The sequence below is a fragment of the Parus major genome, chromosome 5 (assembly GCF_001522545.3).
Source record: "Parus major isolate Abel chromosome 5, Parus_major1.1, whole genome shotgun sequence".
In the NCBI taxonomy this organism is placed as follows: Eukaryota; Metazoa; Chordata; class Aves; order Passeriformes; family Paridae; genus Parus; species Parus major.
In genome coordinates this window covers 55,630,864-55,654,570 of record NC_031774.1, presented here as the reverse complement: position 1 = coordinate 55,654,570, position 23,707 = coordinate 55,630,864, and the positions used below count along the sequence as shown (strand labels likewise).

At 40.9% G+C, this 23,707-nt stretch overlaps 1 protein-coding gene across 1 annotated transcript in view; it reads right to left on the bottom strand.

Annotated features, from left to right (window-relative positions):
* Nucleotides 1-23,707, bottom strand: part of KCNH5 (potassium voltage-gated channel subfamily H member 5) — a 147,752-nt gene that overhangs the window by 92,313 nt on the left and 31,732 nt on the right. The window contains exons 5-6 of the mRNA XM_015629587.1: nucleotides 17,319-17,434; nucleotides 13,005-13,397 (exon numbers count right to left, since the gene is read on the bottom strand). Coding sequence (XP_015485073.1) covers nucleotides 13,005-13,397; nucleotides 17,319-17,434 — 509 coding nt within the window. The remainder of the gene's footprint in view (nucleotides 1-13,004; nucleotides 13,398-17,318; nucleotides 17,435-23,707) is intronic.

The following is a 23,707-nucleotide window of genomic DNA, read 5'->3' as shown; positions in this document are numbered from 1 at the left end:
TTAAAAGTTTACAACTTTCTAAAGAGGGAGAAAACAGCAGGTGTTTTCCTTGTAAGACCAAATGCTGTTGCATCAAGCAGAGATGCATTATTTCTGTTTTAATTAAAGAGTCACCATTCATTTCCAGGATTAAGGCTAAGGAAGCAGTTAGAGACCTGGAATTCAAACTTGGGGGTCCATTTTTTACACCCTGTAGTTTAAATTTGTCCCACTGGCACAGCTTACACTGCACTTTTTACTGCACAAACAACCCTTGAACAGAAGAGTTTACAGTGTGACCTCTGTCCCCCACCCACACTTCATCTTCTCTAAATTACATGGACAATTTAGCAGTCATACAAATAATACAAAAGTACAGCATTTATCTCAAAGTCTGGGAGAAAGTTTGTTTTTTGTTTTTTTTTCTCCTAAGCACAGGTAACAACCACATCTCCTATATATAAAACAAAGAGAAATATTTCATTTTAGCTGACATTGAAATCTACTATTTCCAAGGAGTAATTAATTTAAATAAGTTTCACTGTAAATCTTAAAGCCAACTCAGTTTGACCCCTTAAGGTCAAAAAATTCAGAGATATATTGAACATTCACATTTCACCTCTGATCTTCCAAAATAGAAAGACAATACTGGAAGCTTCAAAAGCCTCTTCCATAAAGCACTATATAGGAAACAGCAACTAAACAAATGTTAAATGAATATGTGATATATCACATTTAGAGTATAGCACATGTATATTTTATATATATGTATATGTATCAATCACATATGCACTAAGTACTGGTTGGGTCAAGCTGGTACCTTCATACTTATAAAATTGCCAACAATTAATGCACAACTGTTAAAATGCAAAGCTCTGCCTCAGATTCAGCAACAATGTCTTCGATAGAAGTTATGTGAAAGATTAACTGCCTTGAATTACGTTTGGGCAATTAAGAAATTCAGTTTTCTAAACTCAATTGACTGCAGGCTGCCTTTAATTTCATTTTTCTTTTAACTGTATTTATGCTCTGTAATGAATACTTTGGAAACCCTCCTACTCCAGAATGAGCATCTGCTCTGACAGAAGTAACTTCAGCACTCAAGGAACAGAGAGGTGATTAGAAATTGTGAATGGGGCATGTAATCCAGTTTGGCACTGGCATTGTGTAAATTAAGCACATGTTGGATACTGGAGATCCAACCTTCTGGGAGGAGCATTTGTGACTCCATTGCCATTTCAACTGGGCCAACTGTCTGTACCAGCTGCTGGGCTGTGTTCTCTAACTGAGAATATCTCCTTATGTTATCAACCATCCAACCCAGCCCCTTGGGGTTTTGGCTGATGTATTTTATCACATCCTAATCAGATGAGGACACTCAGCTTGTTCATCATCAATCATCTCAACAGCAGAAATCTTTACACTGAAAAGCCACCTACGCCAAAGCTGCATTTTGGGTGTCAAGTTTGGAACCAAATTTCCATCTGACACACATCATCAATTTAACTATTACAAATGTGAGTCACAGGAGTCCTTCCCAGGGACTCCTAAGGCCATTGGATCAGGAGAAGACAAGAGCAGTAGCTCTGAACCAGCCATTTTTGTACCACCATTTCAATTCAGGAGACAGCTGAAGCCATACAAAAGCTGTTTATGCTGTCAAATTTATCTAGAAAGATATTTTTGGGGGATGGATGTTTAACTTTGGGATTAAATTAGACATTCATGATTAAACAAAGCCCAAGTTGCTTGACACAAGCACCTTGCAAAGTCTGTGTTCTCAAATTCTCTTGATACACTAAGGAGGGAAATTAAATTTGATAGCAGAGGCACAGCTGACAACAGCACTCAGTCTGACATGCAGAGGGACCAATCTTTCCTTTTAAACTACTTGACTCTTGCCATTTCAGACCCTAGATGTTACCACACTGTCAAGCTGCCATCTTCCAGGACAAAGGAAGTGTGTGTCTGCATCCAGCTGAACTTTTCCAGCCACAGGACTGAGACAGATGTTTCCAGAAATTGCCATGCATGCAGTGGGAACAGATCTCTGCACCTCCAGCAAGAACAGGGAGCAAAGTTCTCCTGCACTTCATGAATCCCTGATAAGCCAGGCAATAGGAAGGATGAAGCTGATAAAGTTGTGTTATACAGGGGTCAAGAGCCAAACACACAAGAGGATGAAGGGAACATCGTCACACCAAAGGAAAATTAAGGTTAACACGGGCAGGAAATCATCTGAGCCCACAATGACTCTACCTAAAACCTCCTAAACCAGGAAGAAAGAGTGGAGTCTGCTCTACACTAAAGGAGCAGCAGAATAGCAGATCTTCATGTTTGTAAAATCTGAAAAAGAATAGCTGGTTACTTGCTAACCTAATTAATCTTTTCTGAAGTTGGAAATTATTGCATAAATGTTTTTTTAAAAGGTAAAAGAAAAACAAAAACAGCCATTAGTTTCAACCATTGAAATATACAAAATTCTGCTTAAACCTCGAAATTAAATCCCAGTATGCTGAAATGGTAAATCATGCATAACTTTTTCTTTCTACTCGGGAACAATCTGTTTTTAACTCTAGGCACTTTTTCAATTAGATTTCACTCCATGATTTTTTATGTATTTGTTGTTAGCTGTGGGTACACACGCAACAGCAACAACACAAAGAAACAAAATACGCATTTTAAATGTGTTCTAAAACTGAAATATTCCAAGCTTTGAAAATGGGGATCAGTACTGGGTCATTAAATGGAAAACACTGTTTTGGAAAAGGTCGGAGGAAAAAAAAGAAAAACTTTTCACTCATTTTTAATGTTCAGCACACGGTGGTTTTGAAGAATTCATGGAGTGGCCAAGAACCAGAGCTATGAAATGTTGGTAGGGCATGCTGCCACTGCAGTCAAAGGGCGATTGCACCATACACAGATATTAAACTAAATTTAAGCTTGTATCTTTATGCTGGACACAAGCAATTATAGCAAAACTGCCATGAAAGTGATCAAATCCTCAGAGGAACCTGCAGCCAGGGCTCACCTCTGTGCAAGAGCAAAATGGGTTTGTGTGGCTCCAGGCACCCTCCTGGATCCCACAGAAAGCATTCCCACTGCAAGCTGTATTATTACCAGGTCCTCGCCCCTCTGCTACCACTGTCCACCCCACAGGGGAGGTAGATTAGCTTGCCAGAGGAGACCCTAAAAACAAGGCTCTTTCCCTTTGTTGAGATGGCAGTCACAGCTTTATTTCTTGGGGTCTTTCGAGGTGAAGTTGCAGAGGTGAAAGAGGAAGAGGTATCAATAAGCACTCCTTTTTCAGGACAGGGGAAAGGGGTGTGGGGGAATTTACACAACCAATAAGGGGAACTGGGGAGAACAAAATAAGGGAAAGAACTTACAAGTCTACATTTTCAGGGGTACATTTTTTGGGTCATACCATTTTTCCTAACTGCATTACAACAGCCAAGCACCCTGCCCGTGCGGACAGCCCATCCTTCCTCCCTGCAGATGAGGATGGGGCATGTCAGGGGAGAAGCTCACCCCATCCATCTCCAACAGCCAGGGAGGGGATGAATCACCTCCCTCCCCTCCCTGAGCACACAGGAGCTGAGGGTTATCACTTGCACAGCTTCTGTGGGGAGAAATCAAACCCGTCCTTAGAAACCCGGAGAGCTGGATGTGCACAGCATCCCGAGCTGTATTGTGGTGTCACAGAAACAGACACTGCCTCCCAATGTGAGGCTCAGCCTGCTCCAGATGAGCTTGGGGAATAAAGGCTGCTAATAACAGGAGGCTGAGATGCTCTGCAGATGCAACAGCATCTTATTTCTTCATTCAACAGGCAATTACTTCACATAATGTGCTGCTACACTACCCTCGGCTCTTGCAGGGTTTTGCTGAAGTCCCCATTGGCTTGAAGGAAGGAATTGAATCAGTTCATAAAAAAGTGAGCAATCACAAAGTAAACTGGACTGGGTCCTTGCTCTCAAAAGGGCAAGAGCTGGTAAATTATATATATTGAACTAAAGACAGTAATAAATGAAGACAGGTGAACGATGAGAGGTAGAAGAGTCAGTACTTACATCAACAGGTACAAAGGGTTGTAACTCAAAGAAGAGGAAAAACTTGTAAAGCTGGGCATCAGTTATAAATGAATAAACAATCACCCAGAGGAGGAAAACAGAAACAGAGAACTGACAATATACAAGAAATAAAAAATTGATCAACAGAAAACTACAACTTAGAGAGACAGTAGAGACAAAGGAAGAATTGCCAAATGCCAGGTTGAACTTTAACTTGCAAAGAATACTAAAATACCCAAAGATCCTTCAAATTCAAAATTGAAAAAAAAAAAAGAACAAAACAAAACAAACAAAAAATAAAAACAACTAAAGTGATCGAGCTGCAATGAAGTAAAAATAATCCAGGCTTGGGCTAAAAATTAAATTAATCCTGAGCATTAGTTTCCAAAAATGATGTTGATATTTCCCAGAAAATCTAATGCATCAAAAAGGAAATAAACAGATACATTACCTGAACAAATGATAAGGGAAAGAATAATTAGAAACTTTGAGATAAATCAAAATGCAATCAGTGGAGCAGTAGGTTAGCTAAGCTTAGGTTAGCTGGGATCTATCCAAGGTTTCCTGATAGCTTTCTCTGATAATACAGCCCATTTTCTGAACAAAAGAAATGTGGTATTTCAGTAACTTAAGTGGGGAAATTATTATCAAACATAGGGAAAACAGGGAAAACTGGGACACCAGGGTGACTGAAGAACTTGTGGACAGGGTGGAAAAATGGAAATCATAAAAAGGGAGTCTAGCAGGGGTGACAAGTGGTGATTCCCAGTGATTTTGCTGGTCTCTTAGTGACAAAAACAGAAATAGTATATGGTCACAGAATCTGCTAATGGCACCTTTGGAACACACTGTCAGGTACAGAGAATAACTGTGTGGGAATAAAGGAAAATGGGATAAAGCTTGACAATACAGAGTCCCAAGGCATCTATTACACACAAATTAACAAAAATGTCTACAACTACAAGAATTTTTAACTGAAGATTACTGAGAAAGAGAAATATTTGGATACAGGGGTTAATCCCACATGCCCATCCCACATGAGTCAGAGCAATCAGTGAGCTGCACTCACAGAAAAGGTTAATCCAGCTCCAGGACACATCAGCTGAGCGTTTCCACCATCAACAGGAAAAGCCAAACACCACTTGCAAAGTGAAGATGAATTCTCCACCTGGAGTAATCTGTAAAGCTCTGCCCTAAAGAGATGTATTTGAACTTCACTTCCTGCAGAGGAAGGCACTTGGGTCAGCCACAAAAATGTTCATAAAATTTTGTAAATGAGGTGTTTAGACAAGATCAGTTTGCTTAAACTAAGGGAAGGAAAATTGGCGTGTTTATGCAGGGGAGAGATGACTTTTCTTCCCAAGCACATCGAGGAGATAAACATGAGGGAGGGAAAAGAAAGATTTAACCAAGGAGGTTGGCACAGGGAGGAATGCACAGACTGCAAATTAAGAGAGATTTATTAAGACATCGTGAGGAAAGGTGGATTTTGACCTTTTTAGGTCAAAAAGTTTATAAGTTTGAAGTTTTATAAGTTTGAGGTTTATAGGAGGGGTGATACGATGAACCTGCTCACCAAACCTGGTGACTCAGAGACTCAAAAGGACCCCATGACTTTTACATGGGGTTTATTTCTGCTTTTGTTTTTATCCTTTGAAAAATCAAAGTGAGGCAAATACAGTCTCAAAGGGGGAAATATTTCACCCCAGCCTAAACTAGACCACAGAGGAGTTTGCATCTGAGCTAGTCACACTGGTGTCACTACACTTAAGGGTGAGAAATAGAAGATTTGGGGCAGAATGACCTCTCAGAGCTGCTCTGGAGGAGCCACGCCCCAAATGTGCCTGTACCTCCTTGTGCACAATGCCTGGTTTCATGTTTGATCAGGTGAATGCTTAGCACATTTTGAGATACAGTCCAAATACTTTATTTAAAGATGTGTGGGAAAAATTTTCCATTCCTTTCTCTCACCAGAAGTAATAAAAAAAACCCCCAAACTGAAAACTATCACCCAAGTAAATCACATAGCTGATTCTGTGTAGTTTAGTACTGAAGCACTGAAAGAGGCAGGATTTGTGTAAACCTTGGGCAATCTCCACCAAGCAGTTGTTACATGATGACACACAATGTAAGAGAAAACAAAGTGCCTACAGATTTTGGGAATGACTGAAATGGTGAGCCCTGCCAACATGAGCAGCTGAGCCTGCAGCCACACAACCAAAAAAGTCCTATTCTATGCAGGAGGAGGTAAAGGGCGTTTGAAATGCAACCAGGAAATCATTGCCAAAAGAAATTTTCAAGCTTAGCTACTTAAATAGAGCTTAGCTCTAAAATCCCTGGTTAGCTCCTTAATGCTGCTTTACTGGAGTTAATGTTAAAATAAATCTTCCAACATGTATCAGAAATCTTTATTTCCCAGTAAACAATTAATACACTAAAGTTGCATAGTTACAAATCAAAATGAGGTAGTGGCAAAAATAAACCAGCAACATTTCTGATTTATCCCCACTTTAAGAGCAGAATTTAGAGTTGTATTCAATTATGTAGATACTCATGAGTGAAGGGTTTTGCTTCTTCTGCACCAGCTGTCTAGATCCCAGGTCCAGATACAAGCAAAGCCCAATTGATGCTTGACCCTGCACCACTGGAAGCAATGGGAGTAGTGACTTCAGTGGGCAAAAATTTGAGTCCTTACAGCAAAATGTAAGCAAGTTTCCTCATGCATTTTGAAAGTACCCTTAAATTTATTGCTTGGGATTTATCTTCTTGTTTTTTTACCAGGGTGATGGAAAAAGTCTCATTTTTTTTCTTTTTTTTTGCCTCTAACACAAATGTCAATAAGCTGTAACATTATAAATAAACTCCCAGTGAACTGTTTATGGCACAACTATACAGTGCAGCACATTTCAAACAGTAAATAACTGAGGTTATAAAGAGAAGGGTGATTTCAAAATATTTCTTCTAGATGCAAGTTAAGGGAGATGTGGCATCTTGCACTATTTATTTGTTAGTGCATCAGTGTGCCCAAAACTAGGGAAAAAAGACAGTATCATGAAATATGGTAATTTTCACTCATGTAGGGAAGGTGGGTAGAGGACAAAATGGGAATTTGTGCTACTCCCATCAGCATCACTTCAGTGAGCATCTGATCAGATTATTTCATGTCCTCATCTCCTTTGTAAGCCTTCCTTTGTGAGCAAAAGGGATCACACAGGACACCAAGCTTCCCTTGAAGGTGCTCCACAAACAATTTCCTCTGCTGGACTCTGACTGAAGATTTGCTTTAAATGGCTTGTACCCAACATCTGCTTCCCAGTATAATTATACATCACATTAAAAAGAAAAAAAAAATTTAAAAAAAAGAAAGAAAAGGCAAAAAAAAAGAAGAAAGAAAATGCAAAAAAAAAAAAAGAGAACTGGGACGTATAATTACAGTTCAGTATGCCATTACCCACATCAGGGAGGTGGATGAGGCTCTCAGGTCACCCACCACCCTCTGCACTGGCTCTGGCTCTGCTCCTTCCTGCCTAAATTCCCCCTCCCATCATGGAAACATTCAGGTGTCTCCACAGGGAAACCTGCAGACATATCCCAGACCTTGTATAGCTTTAAAGTAGCTGATTGATTAATTAATTAAGAAAAAAAAATAAATCTGATTAATTAAACAGTGGCAGAACTTTAATAAAACCTTAGAATAAAAGCCAGAGAGAGGAGGTGCAGTTCTGCAAGTCAGTGCAATGGGGTGATAGAGCTGAGCAAGTGAAAGAGGTGAAAATGGTTGAAAATCTACAAAATGTATGCCTATGGATAGAAATGGATACATTTCTAACTTAATACCATACCCATGCCACTGTATTATTCTATTGTGGGTTTTCACATACTACAACAGAATGACACCATTCTTCAAATTTAATTGTCTTCTGAGTGCATAACAAGGGGGGAAATGCCAGGTCCCGTGGTTAGTGCTCCTGTTGTGACTTGCTAGGAATTTGCATCATAGTTTAACACTTGGTTGCAGCCAGGATTTAGTTCTGGGAATTATTTTCTCATGGCAGCCACCTAGATTTAAAAAAAGGTAGCTAGCCATAGACTGTACTTCAGAGCCAAAGTCACACTCTTGAAACACACCAATTTATCTTCACCTTGCATACACCACTCAGCCTGACTGGTGCCCAAAAACCCTCCTTCAAATACCTCCCACAAAGGGAATGTTTGCAGTAAAGCACTGCAGATGTGAACACAGCTACACCAGCTTAATCAGCTTCCATTTGCTTTCAATTTACAGACATTGCAATTTTAGTTCCTATTAATTGCAGTGATACAAAGAAGTTTCTGACAGTGCTGAAATAGATCGATAATAGTAATTAAAAGAAAATTACAATTACAAGGAGTCCATGCTTTATTATGCCCTGCACAGATCACTAAATTTTAAAGGCCACTGAGTCACGTAGTCTTACATTATTAAACAACAGGCTCAGAACTTTGGTTTGGGTCATTTAAATTTCTCTGCTTTCACTTCCAGCCATCAGCTTCAGAAAATTAATTTCTGCAGAAAGGATGATCTTTTATAAACTCATCTGAAAACCATCTGGATACCACCCTGACTTCGTGTCCCTTCCTTCACACTACGTGACATGGCATTTCAGCACCATGTTGCTGGCAGAGAGGAGATCCAGCTCCTATGTTTTATTTCATGACAAATTCAGAAATTCATGAATCTCAGTTAAAATTCCCAGGGAAAAAAAATTATTTTCAAAATAGTAAGAGGCTTTTTTAGTTTAATTTAACCCTAATTTGTGGAAGGATTTTCCATTTGGCCAAAAGCTTGTCCATCCATCTCGTTTGGGGAATATTTACTCAAAATACTTATTTGCAGAGGGCCAAATACATGTGAAGACAAGAGCCAAACACCTGCCCAACATTCTGGTGTCCTGGGATGTAAATTGATGTATTTGGTCCCAAAGGGAGATTTTAGCATGGTTTGACCACACCTGATCAGCATCCTTGGGCACCTGAAAATTTGCTGACAATTTCATCACATTATGAGTCTGATAATTGTGACTTGTATGGAAGAAATGGTTACAAACAACTTTTTGGTAGCCCAGATCAAGAGAGGTCAGATATTTATCTCTCAAATAGGCAGAACACATATAAAGGCTAAGGCTTGAGGTTACATAATTCTCCAGCTTCAAAAGCAGGGAGCCACAATTTTATAATTTTTATAAACTGGTGCATACAGCAGTGGAAGAGTTGTTACATACAGCTCATTACTGAGGAAAAAGAAAATCAGAAGCACTGCAAAGTAACTTGTAATTCCATGACAAAAATCCAATTTTCAGTCACTACACACATGTGTACATCCTAATACCTGCAGGAACTTCATGGGACCAAAATCTTTGGGTCCAAACACCAAATTGCCCATTAATCCAAAATTTTGTGTCTTTTCTTTTTTCCATAATGTTAAAGAAGAGACAAGAAGACACTTTTAGACTAAATCTGAAGTTTCAGAGAATTCTTATACTAAAAAAAAAAATAAAAAATGAGCCAAGTTTCAGAGATTCTGAGCACACACATTCTGTTCTGGTTTCATCCTTGAAAACAGCCTGGATTCCCCAGTATGCACCATGCTGCTCCCCATCACACTTCTGTATAGGAAAGGTTTTCTCTATGGTTTTGGCTTAGCCAGAATGTATTTCAGTGCAGGATATGCTGCCCAATTAGAAAAGATGTCATGTATTTTTCTGATTTTCTGGGACTTCCATCCTAGCAAATTTCCAAAATTAAATATCCCACTAAGGATTACACTTTCCTCCCCATCAGTTCATTTTTCTCCTGACTATCTTACCTTGTTTTCCTACCCTATCAATACCACTTAGCCACTTAAATCCTCATCCATCACATCAACTTAGATCACTCTGTGCTCTGCAAAGTGTCTCTATTATGTTCCCTTTCCCCTCCCTCTCACACATCCCAATCCCCCTGAGCAGACTCCAGCAGCCTGGCTCTGTAACTCCAGGATTGAAACCTACACCTCTAATTCTGCCTCAAATCATCTTAATCCCCCCCAATTCTCAATTTGTGTGTCATAATCCTCTCCATCAAGAGAGGATTCCTTCTACCATCCTTCAACCAAGGCTCTGCATGTACTCAACAATAAAATAACTTTGATTTGCAGTCATATTTGCCCCAGGTGGGAACTCCAGCCTTCACCTAATGCTGTCTGGGAAGGAAGTGACACCATTCCTACTCTGACCAAGACTGTCTGCATTTGAAGAACTACAGCCCTTGGTAAAAAGACCACACATTTCCTTTTTTCAACCTTTTTTTTTTAATCTTTTCATTCATCTCCTTAATTTTGGCATTAATAAATAGCACTCTAGTGCTTAAAGCATCTTAATTTACTTCAAGCACCTCTATCACATAGAGCAGTCTACATATACAACAAAGAGACAAAATCCCAAACCTCCTTGGCCATATCCTTCTTCATGAGTGAGAGATCTGCCCATAGGGAGGAAAATAAACCCCATCCAATGGTATTCCCTCTTCTCATCCAGCTCCTTAACAAGTAGCAAAAAATCATCTGATGATTTATGTGGGACAACAAGGGTCAGATGTGGGAAAAAACAAGGGAAATTTGGAAAGTCACCTTTCACTCAGCTGCCTTTTAGGGCTGTTCCCTCTGATTTGGGTCCATCCCTCTCCACCATACCAAGAACTCAAAGAACACCAGGACCTGTACCCAAGGTCTTTACTGCTAAGCTCATTTTCTGCTGCTTTATTTGAAATGACACAATCATCAACTTTAACACTTTTTTTCCAACACCCAGGGCCAAGACAAAGAGTTAAAACCTCGCAGAATGCAGAGCTAAAAGAACTCTTCTCTCTTCTACTTGCTTTAAGAAGGAAACATCCACTTTCTAATCAGAACCATTGCTTTTAATCAGAGTATCTCTCACAAATTAAGATTTTATATTTACTTATTCTTTACCTATAAACAGTGTTTGAACACCCTGCTACTGGGGGGCCAAAAAGTTAAAATCCCAGACAAGAAGCACGAGTTAAAATAAATGTTAAAAACTAAATGAAGATAAAGAGCATTAATAACTGCAACCACCCAGAGCACACTGACCAGCTCAAAAGACTTAAATGTCACAAATGAAGACATATCACAAAAAAATAAAAATATCTCCCCTGAAGGACAGGGAAAAGAGAAAATGTAGACCCAGGGAGGAAAAGCTGACTGTTTACATACCTGTTTTCAAAATCACTTCAATTCTTTTCAGACACTAGGGAAAGCTGGACTTGGAGGGAAGGGAAATCAAGTAAATATAAACCAGTACCTGCTGAGGCTCCAGAGCCATAACAGAGCACTTCGTGACAAGGGAATCTCACTGTTGTCTCCTTTATTAAAAAGGAGTTAATGTTTAATTTGTTTGAAAGTAAATGACAGCTGCTCTAGGATCACTGGAGTTCATGATACCTTGCTACTGTTATTACTTTTTGATTAAAGTTTGTCACTTTAGGCGTGTCTCAGTTACAATGTGCTGTGTCAAGATTCTCTTCCCTGTCACAAATACTGCAGATGGTTTATTTCCCATGTACATGTTAGAGAAAGAGGTTAACCTCATCCTTTAAATCTGTCCTGCTTGGGCACAGAAATTTTCTGTTTGTTTTACATACTAAAGCACAAAAATCTGGAGATAATGCTGCATTTCTTATGAAAACCAGGTTCCTCTGAGTCTGAAACTGGTTATCTTAAAAAGATGTGTTACATCTACAACTTTGCTAATATCACCTTCTTAAAAAGTCTGACTGTAGAACCTGGTTTCAGATGGGCAGCACTCATGGGATCTTGAATTTAAGCTGCAAGTATTATCACTTCTGTCATATTTGCTATAAATAAAATGGAACAATGTCAAAAGATGCTACTCAGTACACAGACTCAGGGATGGAATCTTAAAGGAGCTCTACAAAATTTGCAGCAAAGCCTGGATTAAAAAAAAAAATGAAAAAAGAATGTAGGGTTTATATAGTGAGAATTTATAAGTGCAGAACTGAGAATTAAAAAACAAACAAACAACCTCACTAAATGGTGTTCTAAGAAAAAAGTCTTAAAATGTTCAAAAATGAACAGAGGCTTTTTCATCTGTTTATGGCCCTGAAGACAAAAAGCTCTGGAGAAAAATTAAAACAAGTCCTAAAACCATTACAGTTCCATTTTAATAATGAATTTCTGTACGCTGACTAGGGCATGCACTATTTGTTGTAGTTATTGCTTGTTTTCTGTATTAGCTTAGGCCAGAAGCTTGATTGCATAAATGTTAACACACTTAGCAGTTAAAAAGCTTTAATTCAGTATCCATCTACAATATTTATGTTTTTTCTCCTCAAACAGTTTCTCAAATTTTAGATGTAGTTGAAAAATTGTACCAAAAGAAATGGAAATAGATCTCCCTCTCAATCAAGCATTTAAAATGGCATTAAAAAAAAAAGAAAAAGATTACAGCCTGGTTCAAAAGGTAGTCCTAGGGTTTATTCAGAGCCATTCCCTACTTTCATATAAGTGGCAAATTTGTCACCAGCTTCAGCCAGAGCAAATACAGAAGTGTAATCGAGCCCTGCAATGGGTTAGAGCCGCCCAAAGACTGAGCTGAGAAGGAAGGCTGTGACAGGGGACATCCCAACTGGCCCAGCCCACTTCAACAGGGACCCATGTTTTTGGATGACATTCAAGCCATTCTAAAACCCCTGTCTCTAAAATAAACATCCACACATGGTACTGGAACCCTAAGACACCTCTCCACCAACACAGGAATGTCTTGTTGGTAAATCCCAGCAGCTCAAGGCCACCCCGCTGTATTTGCACAGAGCATGAGCTGCCTCACTGGGAACAAGCTTCTAAATTAATCCCTAATTAAAATAATCCTTTGGAGACACACTACAGGCACTCACCTCATCCACATTCTCAAAGGCATTGATGATGTCATATGGTAAACAGGACAGAAGATCAATCACAAACCACGTCTTCAGGTAGTTCATCCGTATGAGCTTGGGATCAGATATAACCTCTCCCCCGGGGCCAACAAAGGTAGTGTGAAAGTTCAAAACAATGTCAACCAGAAAAATAACGTCCACAACGCTGTCCAGCACGAGCCAGGCAATGTTGTTCTGCTTTGTCTTGAAGGACACGTTATATGGAACCATGATTGCTGTGTAGAATGTTAGAATTAAGATGACCCAGTCCCAGGTGGTCTTGAAAGCACAATAGTGGAGTATAATGTGTGGTGGAGTCTTTGGAGCTTCTTGTTTGTACTGAGGAAGAATATCAGATCCCAGCTGGAGAACCTGTAAGAGGCAGAGAGGCAAAGGTTACAGTTTTCAGGGAATAGGATCCAATGAGTGTCCTACAGATTCCTGTGAGGAGCAGCAGAGACAGGACCGTGCTTGTTGGACATTGCAAGGCAACCAACAGGTTCTAAATAATCTGATTTATTTAGGATGTGTGGAGGCAGCTCTCAACCAATGAATGGCAACAGCACAGCATCTGAGAATATTCCTGCAAAAAGGGAGGTCTCTGCAGATGAGGAGAACCCAGGCCAACAGCAGGGGAAGAGAGGCTCCATAAAGAGGTTTTGGGTACTGCCACACCAGCTTATGCTTTGCAGTTATGAACATAGAATCATAGAATAGTCTAAATTGGAAGGGAACTAAAAGACAATCTAAGGACAATCTACCTCTGACCCTCCCGGTGTGGGCAGGGAGTTTTCCACTAGATCAGGCTGCTCCAAGCCCTACACAACCTGGCCTTGAACGCTTTCAGGGATGGGGCAGCCACAGCTTCTCTGGCAACCTGTTCCAGTGCCTCAGCACCCTCACAGAGAGGAGTTTCTTCCTAACACATAACCTAAACATGACCACTCATTCAGATTTTCAAGAGTTACAAGACTAATTCCTTGTGCCTGACCTCTTTTGTAAATCACTGCTGAGCCAGAGCAACGCCCTATCAAAGGTGAAACACCCCAGCCTTGCTGGCTGACCACCTAAAATGAGTCATCATGTGCACAACTTTTGTCCTAAAACCCTGCTAATATCACACTTCCTTCATCTTTTCTTCAAAAAGTTGTTGCTTCCACAAGCTCAATATCACTAGTAGGTTCTCCTTTATCTCCTGTAATTACTCCTCTTTTTTTTTTTGCACAGGACTATAATCTCCTGCATGCTCACTGTTGTAAAATTGTGGAACTGGAAAGACTGCAAAAACCAAGCCAAATTCACTTAAGGCATTCTCAGCTAATCTAATTACCTCTTATCTCAGTGTAACACAAGAAACAAAGGCACTAAGGAGCACACACGTGACAATTTATTGCACTGACAACTGAAAGATCCATTTGGGGATCCATCTGGGGATCTGAAGTCTGTATGGGATAAAATAAATAATTACAGCAACTCTAAAACTCATTTCAGCCCTACACCTGCCCCATACTAGGGCTGATGCACCATATTTCCAGCCTCAGATGTGTAAAACTGATCAAACACAGAATGATTCCTCAATGGAGAGGAGTAAATGGCTCTGAAATAACCATATAATAACTAAGAATATGAACTCAAGCACCATAGATAGGGACTTTCCATTAATTCTTTGCAGTCTTGTCTTTTAAGAGAAAGCTGTTACTGAGATCCAACAGTAAAAGTCTAGCTCTGCTGAAAATCTGCTCTCCAGGAATCACCAAGGGACAACAGAAGCCTCCCTCATTCTGTGATGGGGGATGTGGCTTCCCAAGATGACAAATCTGGGACAATGTCAGGCTGAAGGGAAGCAAACCTGCTTCTGCCTACCTGGTCCCACCCTCCCTAAGCCCACATTTAGCAATCACTATCTGTAAGGAAAGTCAGTTGAGCTGACACAACACAAATCTAACTTGTTACATTAATTAGCCATTTCTTTCCCACAGGGCCAGTAGAATTGCACAAATTTAGGCCATGGCCAGAAAAGCACTGGACCCACTACACAGGCAGCAGTGAGAGAGCAGCAGAGACCTCCAGGAACCTGTGGCTGCACCAGCAGCCTCCTGCCACACCAGCTCCAGTGTAACACAGAGCCCTCTGTGGGGTGGGGTGGTCCCAGTGGCACTTGTCAGAGACAGCCACAGATGCCAAAACCCCTGGTGAGACCTACAAAAACATCAAACCCGAGGTGTCCCTCCCCCAGCGCCCAGGACAGGCTCACTATCAGCACTTCTATACTCCTAAAACCACTGCAGCACACTGAACTCGCTGGTGGGTCCATGGGGTTTTCCCTGGAATTAAAGCAGTGATCAACACAATCATTTTATCACAGCAGCCTTGTGAAAATTTCTTTCAAAGTGAAAATTTTCACCTGCACTTAACACACCATTTTGGCTTTGCCTCATAATTTGTTATCTCCAGATATCCCTTTGGATACATCAGTGTCCAACACTTCACTGATAAATCAGCACTGGGACTTCTTTCCCTGGTTTCTTCAGGCCTGTTTGTTCCCTGCCTTGTTCACTGGGGCAGGAGCTGGAAACATCCTCACTAGAGCTGGAAAAATAAGCTACTCAGGGCTCAAGGAAAATGCTATTAACATATGCTTGATAGTTCCCTGTGCCTCTGGTGGTGGAGTGCTTGGGAGCTCCCACGATACTGTAAAAGCATAATTATTATTCTTAACATAATATCATGCTGAGTTTGACATGGTGAGTGGGTGGCAGGTGGCTGTGGAGACCACTGAACTATAATGATTATTTCTTTCAAGCTGCATGGATTTTTAATTTTAAATCACCAAAAAATACACAATACAATATCTTATTAGGCAGCTGCGTTTACCACAGACTGTCTGAATTATTCCAGTGTACAGCTAATGAAAATGACTGGTAACTGTTAAGTCTGATAAGGTGAGCTGCACATTCTGCAAGGGATGAGCTATGAAGGCAATGTTCCTGCTCAGACACAGAAATATGGAAAATGGGGCCTGTACAGCGATGGTGAACCTCCCCTCACTCTGCCTTCCTCACAGCACTTTGCCTGCAAAGCACTTTCCAGCCATAAACTACTTTTAAGAGAAGATTTTTCACACTCTCCAAGCAACTACTCCTGAGTACAACCTCATCCCACCTATTCCTGAGCACACCTACTCCTGATCTAAATCTCCCCTGCTGTGACCTAATGCCATTTCTTTTTCCTCTAGCCATAGTGGTCCTGGTGAACAATTTCCTCCCTCATTCCATGCAGCTGATTTGGACTCTTTTGAATATTGTTACCATCTTTTCTAGTCTTCCCTTCTCCAGATTAAACGAAGAATGGATATAACTGGATTTACAGGACACTGAAATGTCATGAATTTGAAAAGTATGAGGTGTCAGTAACCCAGCATTTATCCAAGTTATTGGTATAGGAGCATGCAAGGGAAAACATCACACTGCCAACACCTGAAAACTGTGGGTTTCCATTCTGATCATTTGTATTTTTTACTATCAAAGTTCACTAAAACCAGAAAGATAATGAAAACAAAAAAAAACCAAAAACCCAAACATTTAAAGCCGCTATCAATTCTACAGGATAAGTCCTCTGGCACAAGTGCTATCTTTTTCAGGAGCTCATGTATTTTGACCCTGAATTTTTGACCCATTTATTTTTCATTACCAGTGGACATGAAGATGAAAGCAGAACCTGTTTCATCAGTTAACCTGAAGGTATTCACTTGTTGCACCACCTGCACTGGTAAGGAGATGTTTGCAACCTGCCAAAGAGTTTATTTCATCAGCTCTGAAGATAAAAGTGATAAGGGAAATATTGTAGGAATGGCTGTGCAAGAAAGTCAAGATCAGGGTATACATGCAGTCCCTGGGGACACAGACAGCAGTGCTGCCAAAGAGGTTTCTCAAACTGTCCCATTTTCCTGGGAGAAGGACTCAAGGACATCAATCCTGGTTCCCTGTCACTGTGAGCACAGCAGAGGAGCACACTGTGCACCCCAAGTTAAGGAACACCCAGGAAGCTGAGGACTGTGTGCACAGAAATAGGGTCATTTCAGTAAAAGTGCCCTACAGAGAGTGCTTTTATAACCTGTCCTAAAAACGTGGGGCTTGCCACGTGCTGCTGCTTTAGGACAGGCAGAGGCGAGGCTGAAAAAATCAGTCGGGAAATATTTTCCTCTAAGAATATCCTTTACCAGTGGGAATTAGGGTGGGTTTTCTTCCCCCTCCTGCCCTCAGAAGGGAGCAGGCTGGTGTCCACCCCACCTACCTCGGCCAAGCGGGAGTGTTTGTGCACCACCTCAGCCTTGTTCATGGGTGTCAGCTGCTGCAGAACGCTCCGGCTGTTGGTCAGCGCCCGCGTCAGCCGGGCAAACTTGGTCCAGCCTGCAGGAAAAGAGGGAAAGCGTGTCAGAAATCGTGTCAGAACTACTCAGGCCTCACCCAATGCTAGTAAATCTCCTTTCTGCTCGAAGATATGCAGTCTCAGACCTCAGTGGTTTCTCTAAATTGGCGCACAGAGCGGTTTCAGGCTCCGGGCTTAAAGACCTTGCAAAAGAGGAAAAAAGTACAACTCCTTCAAGGCAACACAGGTAAATGTGAAAGGAATCAAAACTCCTTCTTCTGCCTTCTGGAGACATTTTATTAGAGGGATGGCATCCTGTTTTCAGCCTGCTGGGGACATTCTCTGCTGCTGAAATCTAATTCTAAGCCACGGAAGTTCATGGAAAGGCTTCCCACGTCTGCAAATCCTGCTGAGGGAAAATCCTCACAGCTACAGAAAGGCTCCTGCTGATTCAGGACCACTGGAGCAGCCCCAGAAGTCTGATCCTTAAGTCTTTACTGGTTTTTGCCCCACCTAAACTTCAGGGACAAAAATTAACTGGAAAAACCTTTTTAAAAAGACTGCACCAGCAGCAATGCTTCAAACCAAAAAAAAAATAAATATATATATATCATTAAGCATTTAAAGTCTGATTAAGAACTTGATTTTAAACGGCATTAAGAAATATATTTAACTATTATACTAATGATAAACAGTTGCTTTAATTGTAGCCTGGGACCCACACACTGAGCTGCCCCTGAGGAACATTTTCCTGCAGCACCCTGCAAGGAGATGTTTGTCCCTGACAGCAGCACCAGCCCAGGACCATGTCAGCAAGTCATTCCTGCTGGAAAAACACCCCAGTGTCTGTGATGGTGTGGATGCATCAGTGGATGGGGTAGATGGGTGCAGCAAAGAAAACACCAGGATTTTCAGCAGTGTAGCAGCTCAGTATTGAGCAGGAAAATTGAAAATCCAAGTATCTTTAGTTAGGAAATATATTCCCAAGGACACAGAAGGAGATGCTGAACAGGTATAATGTCATTTTTTTTACCAGAGAGTTGTGGGTAAAATATCAAGTTATGGACAGGAAAAGGGTTCAGGTTTAATTTTCATTTAATTTGAATGCTGAGTAGGTGAAAATTAGGGAAGATACTCATATCTGAGAAAGGAAACATAACATTTCTACATTAGAATCATCACAGAATGGTTTGGGATGGAAGGGACCTTGAAGATCATCTCATTCCAACCTCCTGCCATAGACAGGGACACCTTCCACAGAGCAGGTTGATCCAAGCCCCATCCAACCTGGCCCTGAACACTCCCAGGGATGGGGCAGCCACAGCTTCTCTGGGCACCCTGTTCCAGAGCTAGGCTTATTTTTAAATGCCTTTTGCTGCTGGGAGTGTTAAGGGAAGCCCTGAGGGAGGAGAAATTTAAAACAGGGAACAGAAAAGACAATAAAACTTCAAGAAAAAAAAAAATATGTACAAACTTGGCTATGCCGTTTGCCAGGTACATAACACATTCACACAAATGTAAATCCATTGTTCATCATTTATCAGAACAGCTTAAAATACCATGACACACCACCAGCACTGCACAAACATTTGTGTCTGGCTATTTATACATGACCTCAAAAATGCACATAAAAAATTCACTGGGAAAAGGTAAAAAATAGAAGCATTTTTATTAACTTTTCAAATGTAAACTTTAAATGTGAGCTTTGGATAGATCTCATGCTTCTGGAGCTTACAGGGATATTCAATTAGGAATATGCACTTTCTCTTTTAAACAAGGTCAAAGCAGACTACAGTGATCTATGAACTATAAATTTCTAGAAAAAAAATTCTTGCGTTTTTCCTAATTGTCTATAAAACTGCAGGAAGGAGACAACTTTAAGACAGAAGTCAGAACTGTTCTTTATCTTTCTAAACCAGCAATTTCAAAGACCAAGTGAGCCTGATAACAGCATTGTGACAGCTCTGCCCCAGCATTTCTAGTAATTGCTGGAGGCCACACTGCACCCAGGTGATTTATTTTGGGTCACTGCAAACACACAACAAGAATCAGGGAAAAAGAGAGAGCAGCTCTCCTCCAGGAAGGTGTTCACCCACTTCCAGAGCTGGGCAGGTACTCACACACTCATGTACACAGTCATGGTCCTTTCCCCTGGGAAATCATATCCCTGTGGTCCATAAGGACAAACATGGGGCAGTCCCCAATCTTGATTTTGTCACCCTGCCTCACAGCTGAGAGGAGAGTGACGGAAGAGCGCTCAGCAAAAGCAAAACCAGCACAGACAAACTGCTGGATACAGCCCCAGTCGCTCTCACTCGCCACATCTCAGTGCTGCCAGCCACTCCAGCTCCTGACAGGAGCCCCAGATGTCCAGCAGGGAGAAGTGCAAAGCTCTGTACCTAAGGAGGGACAACCCCCTGCACCAACACATACTGGGAAGTGAATTGGCAGAAAATTGTCCTGGTATTCCCAGAGCTGAGCATGTCCATGGTGGAAATCCTTGGATTGAGTGAGGCACAGAACTACCAGCAGGTCCAGGAAGGTGATCCCTCCCATCTCCTCCTCACTGCTGAGCTCTGCTCCTGCAGTACTGTGTCCAGTTACAGGAGGATTTGGAGAAGAGTCAGAGGTTGGCAATGACAGGAGATGGCTTCATGTACTCTCTAGAAATCCTTTGTCATGGTGCTTTGCAGGCTGAGAGATCCCACTCACAAAAGTACAGGGTTTAAAATGTCTCTTACAAAAGCAGAACTGGTAAGAAATCTGTTGTCACTGTTTTAGGGAAGAAAAGCATCCATCCTGCATTAACCACAAATGCAGAACTCCTGGGGAAGTTAGGGAGGATGGAGAAGTAAACTCCACACCAAACAACAGCAAACCTTCTGCTGTAAAAATAAAAAGAAAGGGAAAACTACAATTTTTTTAAAAAAAATCCTTCTTTACCACCATGTGAGATCATCAATGTCATGTGAAAGAAAGAAGCCACACGTTTTAGCATTCAAGGTTACCACTCTGCTCTGACTTCTTTTCACAAGACAAACCATTTCATCCTGTCCTTTCTCCACCAAGACCAAACCTTTTCTTTTCACCAGAGCAGACCTTCTGCAAAACCCTTCCAGCCCCATTTAGAGGCTTCACATTTTCACGTTTCTTTCAGCCCTGTGAAGCCCATGATTCTGCACACTGGAAGCACAGAATGCACTAACATGACTTTTTTCTGCAATTCATCACCAAGTCCAGCATTATTTTACCTGCTCCAATCTATCCATCTGTAATAGTGTGAAAAAAAGCACCAGGTCCGTTTGTTTCCTATTTACAACCCAAGAGAATTAAAAACACAGTAACAGCAAGATGCTGGGTTATGAGTGGGAAGGTGAAAATGTATACAGGCTGCCTTGTGTCTGAAATAATCTGCACAGGGTACATTTCTCTCTTTCTTGACCTTGTTGTAGCCTAGACAAGTTCAGAATTATATTTAAAACCAATGTGTATGTTTAAATAGACCAGAGAAAATTTGCATAGCTGCCTACTGCTGTCAATGTTTCTTCAAATGATTCTCTCCTTTCTTTTCCTCTATAGACAGACACTTGAAAGGAATGGTAATTTTATCACAAGAATTAGTGACCGCCTGTCCTCACAGATATTTTCAGTCTGGAAGGAGTAAAGGAGATGCACAAATAGCAGGTGCAAGAGGGGCAAACACAAAAATGCACTCGTGAGGAAATGCGACACTTCTGATGCTCTCTTCAGCTCAGCTGGATTGGATCTTTCTTCCACAGCACTGCCTGAAAAATGGCACCCTGAACTTGCACCATTGCACTCAGATCCTTGGGAAAAAAAGCACCATCATCAGATCACACCCCAGATCAGGCCAGCAGCTGCTTCTCCATACATGCAGTTAAACTGGGGGTTCCACACAAAGACATGAACCACCTCAAATGGAAAATTCTGGAATAGCATACAAATAAAATCATTGTTTCCCTTGGTTCTCTTGAATTACTTTCTTATCCAGGGACAAAGTAAGAAGTATTTGTTCCCCTGCTTTAAAAAAAAACCCTCATGATCTGTATTCATTTTCAGGATCCAAAACAATGATCTGTTAAACAGGAACCTAGCAAAATATTTGCCTGTTTCTATCCATTATTCAAAGTGAATTACTGCATTCTCAGTAAACTGGAGGTTTCACAGTTACAAGAACAGGGCATGAAGAAGCCAGGCATGCTGACATGGGCTAAACTAGTCTGCCTTGGCCCAGCTGGAATGCTGCCCTTCCAAGCAGGCAGCTTCCTTCTCCCTCCATGCATTCTAGACACAGTTAAATATTTTACTGTTTTATTTTCCACTATTCTCCTCGTCTCTTGCCCTGAACAGGACTGCCAACTTGACAGCCCTCTGACTGTGGGTCTAGATGACACAGAGATGACTTTGTGATGTCCTTCACACAGCAGCTGAGCCAGAGGTTTCTCTGAAGAGAAATAAAACCTAAATACTAAATTAATTTAATGAAAGATATTTTTTTCTAAATTTTAGATGCTGTGACCCTGGTTGAAGCTGTTGATCTTGTGACAGGATGCCTGGGGGAGTGCAAGAGCACGGTGGGGAGGTCGGCAACAGCCAGGTGAGGCAGACAGAGCACCCAAACACTCCTCAGAGGAGTAAAAGCTTTCCAGAAGGGTCTGAGGAGCTCATTTAGTCACTCAGAGGTGTATGAATGTATGGATCCATACACCACTAGAGAAACTATGTGGTGCCTGAGGGGAAAATGGCATTTGAAGGTTAGAACTCGATTATTTTGTCCCTCTACCACCAGAAAGACCAAACTACCCCACTCACTACAGCATGTCCTTCCATCAGCTGCTCTTCCAACAAGAGCAGTATCATGCCCACACATCTTCCTCCTGAGATCCCAAATCCATCCAAATCCAATCCAAGAAAATCCAAAGAAAGTGCAGCAAGGGAGTCTTCCCCAAGCAGAAGTGATGTTGGAATGGATTTCACAGAATCATTGATCATTTAAGTTGGAAAAGACATCTAAGACTCTTTCTTAAAGGTTATGTGGAGACAAAACCTTGGAAACAGAAGGATTTCCAAGCTCACAAAGCTCACCAAACAGCAAATATTTTCAAATATAACTAAATGCAAGCGATTAAACCTTTAGAACGCTCACCATAATTTAATTAGGAGTTAAAAATTTGCATTTGTGTACTGTTCCAAATGCAGATCTAACCACCCAGCTAGCAGCCACACTCAAAAAAAATATTCAGTTCGTAAACTATATTATGTTATTTTAAAACTAAATTCATACATGAGAGTTTATGAAGAGTTTAAAATGTCAAGGTGAAATGTTAATGCCCTTTATGATGCACTTGCTCTGAAAAACCTAGCCATGACTCGTTCCCCTATAGAAGCATTAGTGTAGCTCTACTGGGTTGCAATTAACCTTTTTGTCAGGGTTTGTCTGGTCTTAAATAATGATGACTTTTAAATCAGCATAGCAGGGAGCTATCCCCTACCTTAGACTGCAGTGAATACACTTGGGTTAGGAATTATATTCTGTGGGGAAAAAAAACAATTGCAGAGGACAATTCTGTCAGTGCTTGTGTTGATTCCTGCCTGAGGGAGCACAGGGAGCAGATCCCAGCCATGGATCATTGTTCTGATCTCATTGTGAGGCATGAAACAGTTAACATGCAGAATGCTTAAATAATATTATAATTTATGACTTACCCACAAGAGCAAAGAGCTAGCACTGCTCAGAGTTAGGAAGTGTGGAATTCAATTGGTAACATGGATCATCCTTTGGTATAAAGAGTTAGCATGTATAAATCCCAACTATTTCCAGACTTTTTGGCTGGCTGTTTGCTCTTTACTGCAGGCAAAGTATGTCTGAAAGAGTTCACTGTCTCTTTGAAAAATTTAATAATCCCAGTATTGGGTTTTTAGAGAGAGAGAGGAATAAACAGGATTCCTGAATAAACAGATTAATAGTCAAACAATGTTCAATCATTCCCATGGCGCAATAAAAATATTTCTGGACTTGGAGTCTATTAAAATGAAATTCAAAATATCGGGGTAAATTTTTGAAATTGAAACTCTGCATGTTCCACTGTCTGATAATGCATTGCACTCCTGGAATAATTTTTACATCTAACCTCCCTTCTTGCTCAGTGTTGTCTTCCCAGTTACCATCCACCCACTGCAACTGCTGAGGAGCTCAGGATGGATGAAGAGCTAATGGGTAATCTTGGGTATATCATTTTACCTCTCTGAGCTTCAGTTTCTGCTCCTTAAAATGAAGATAATGCTAATTACCT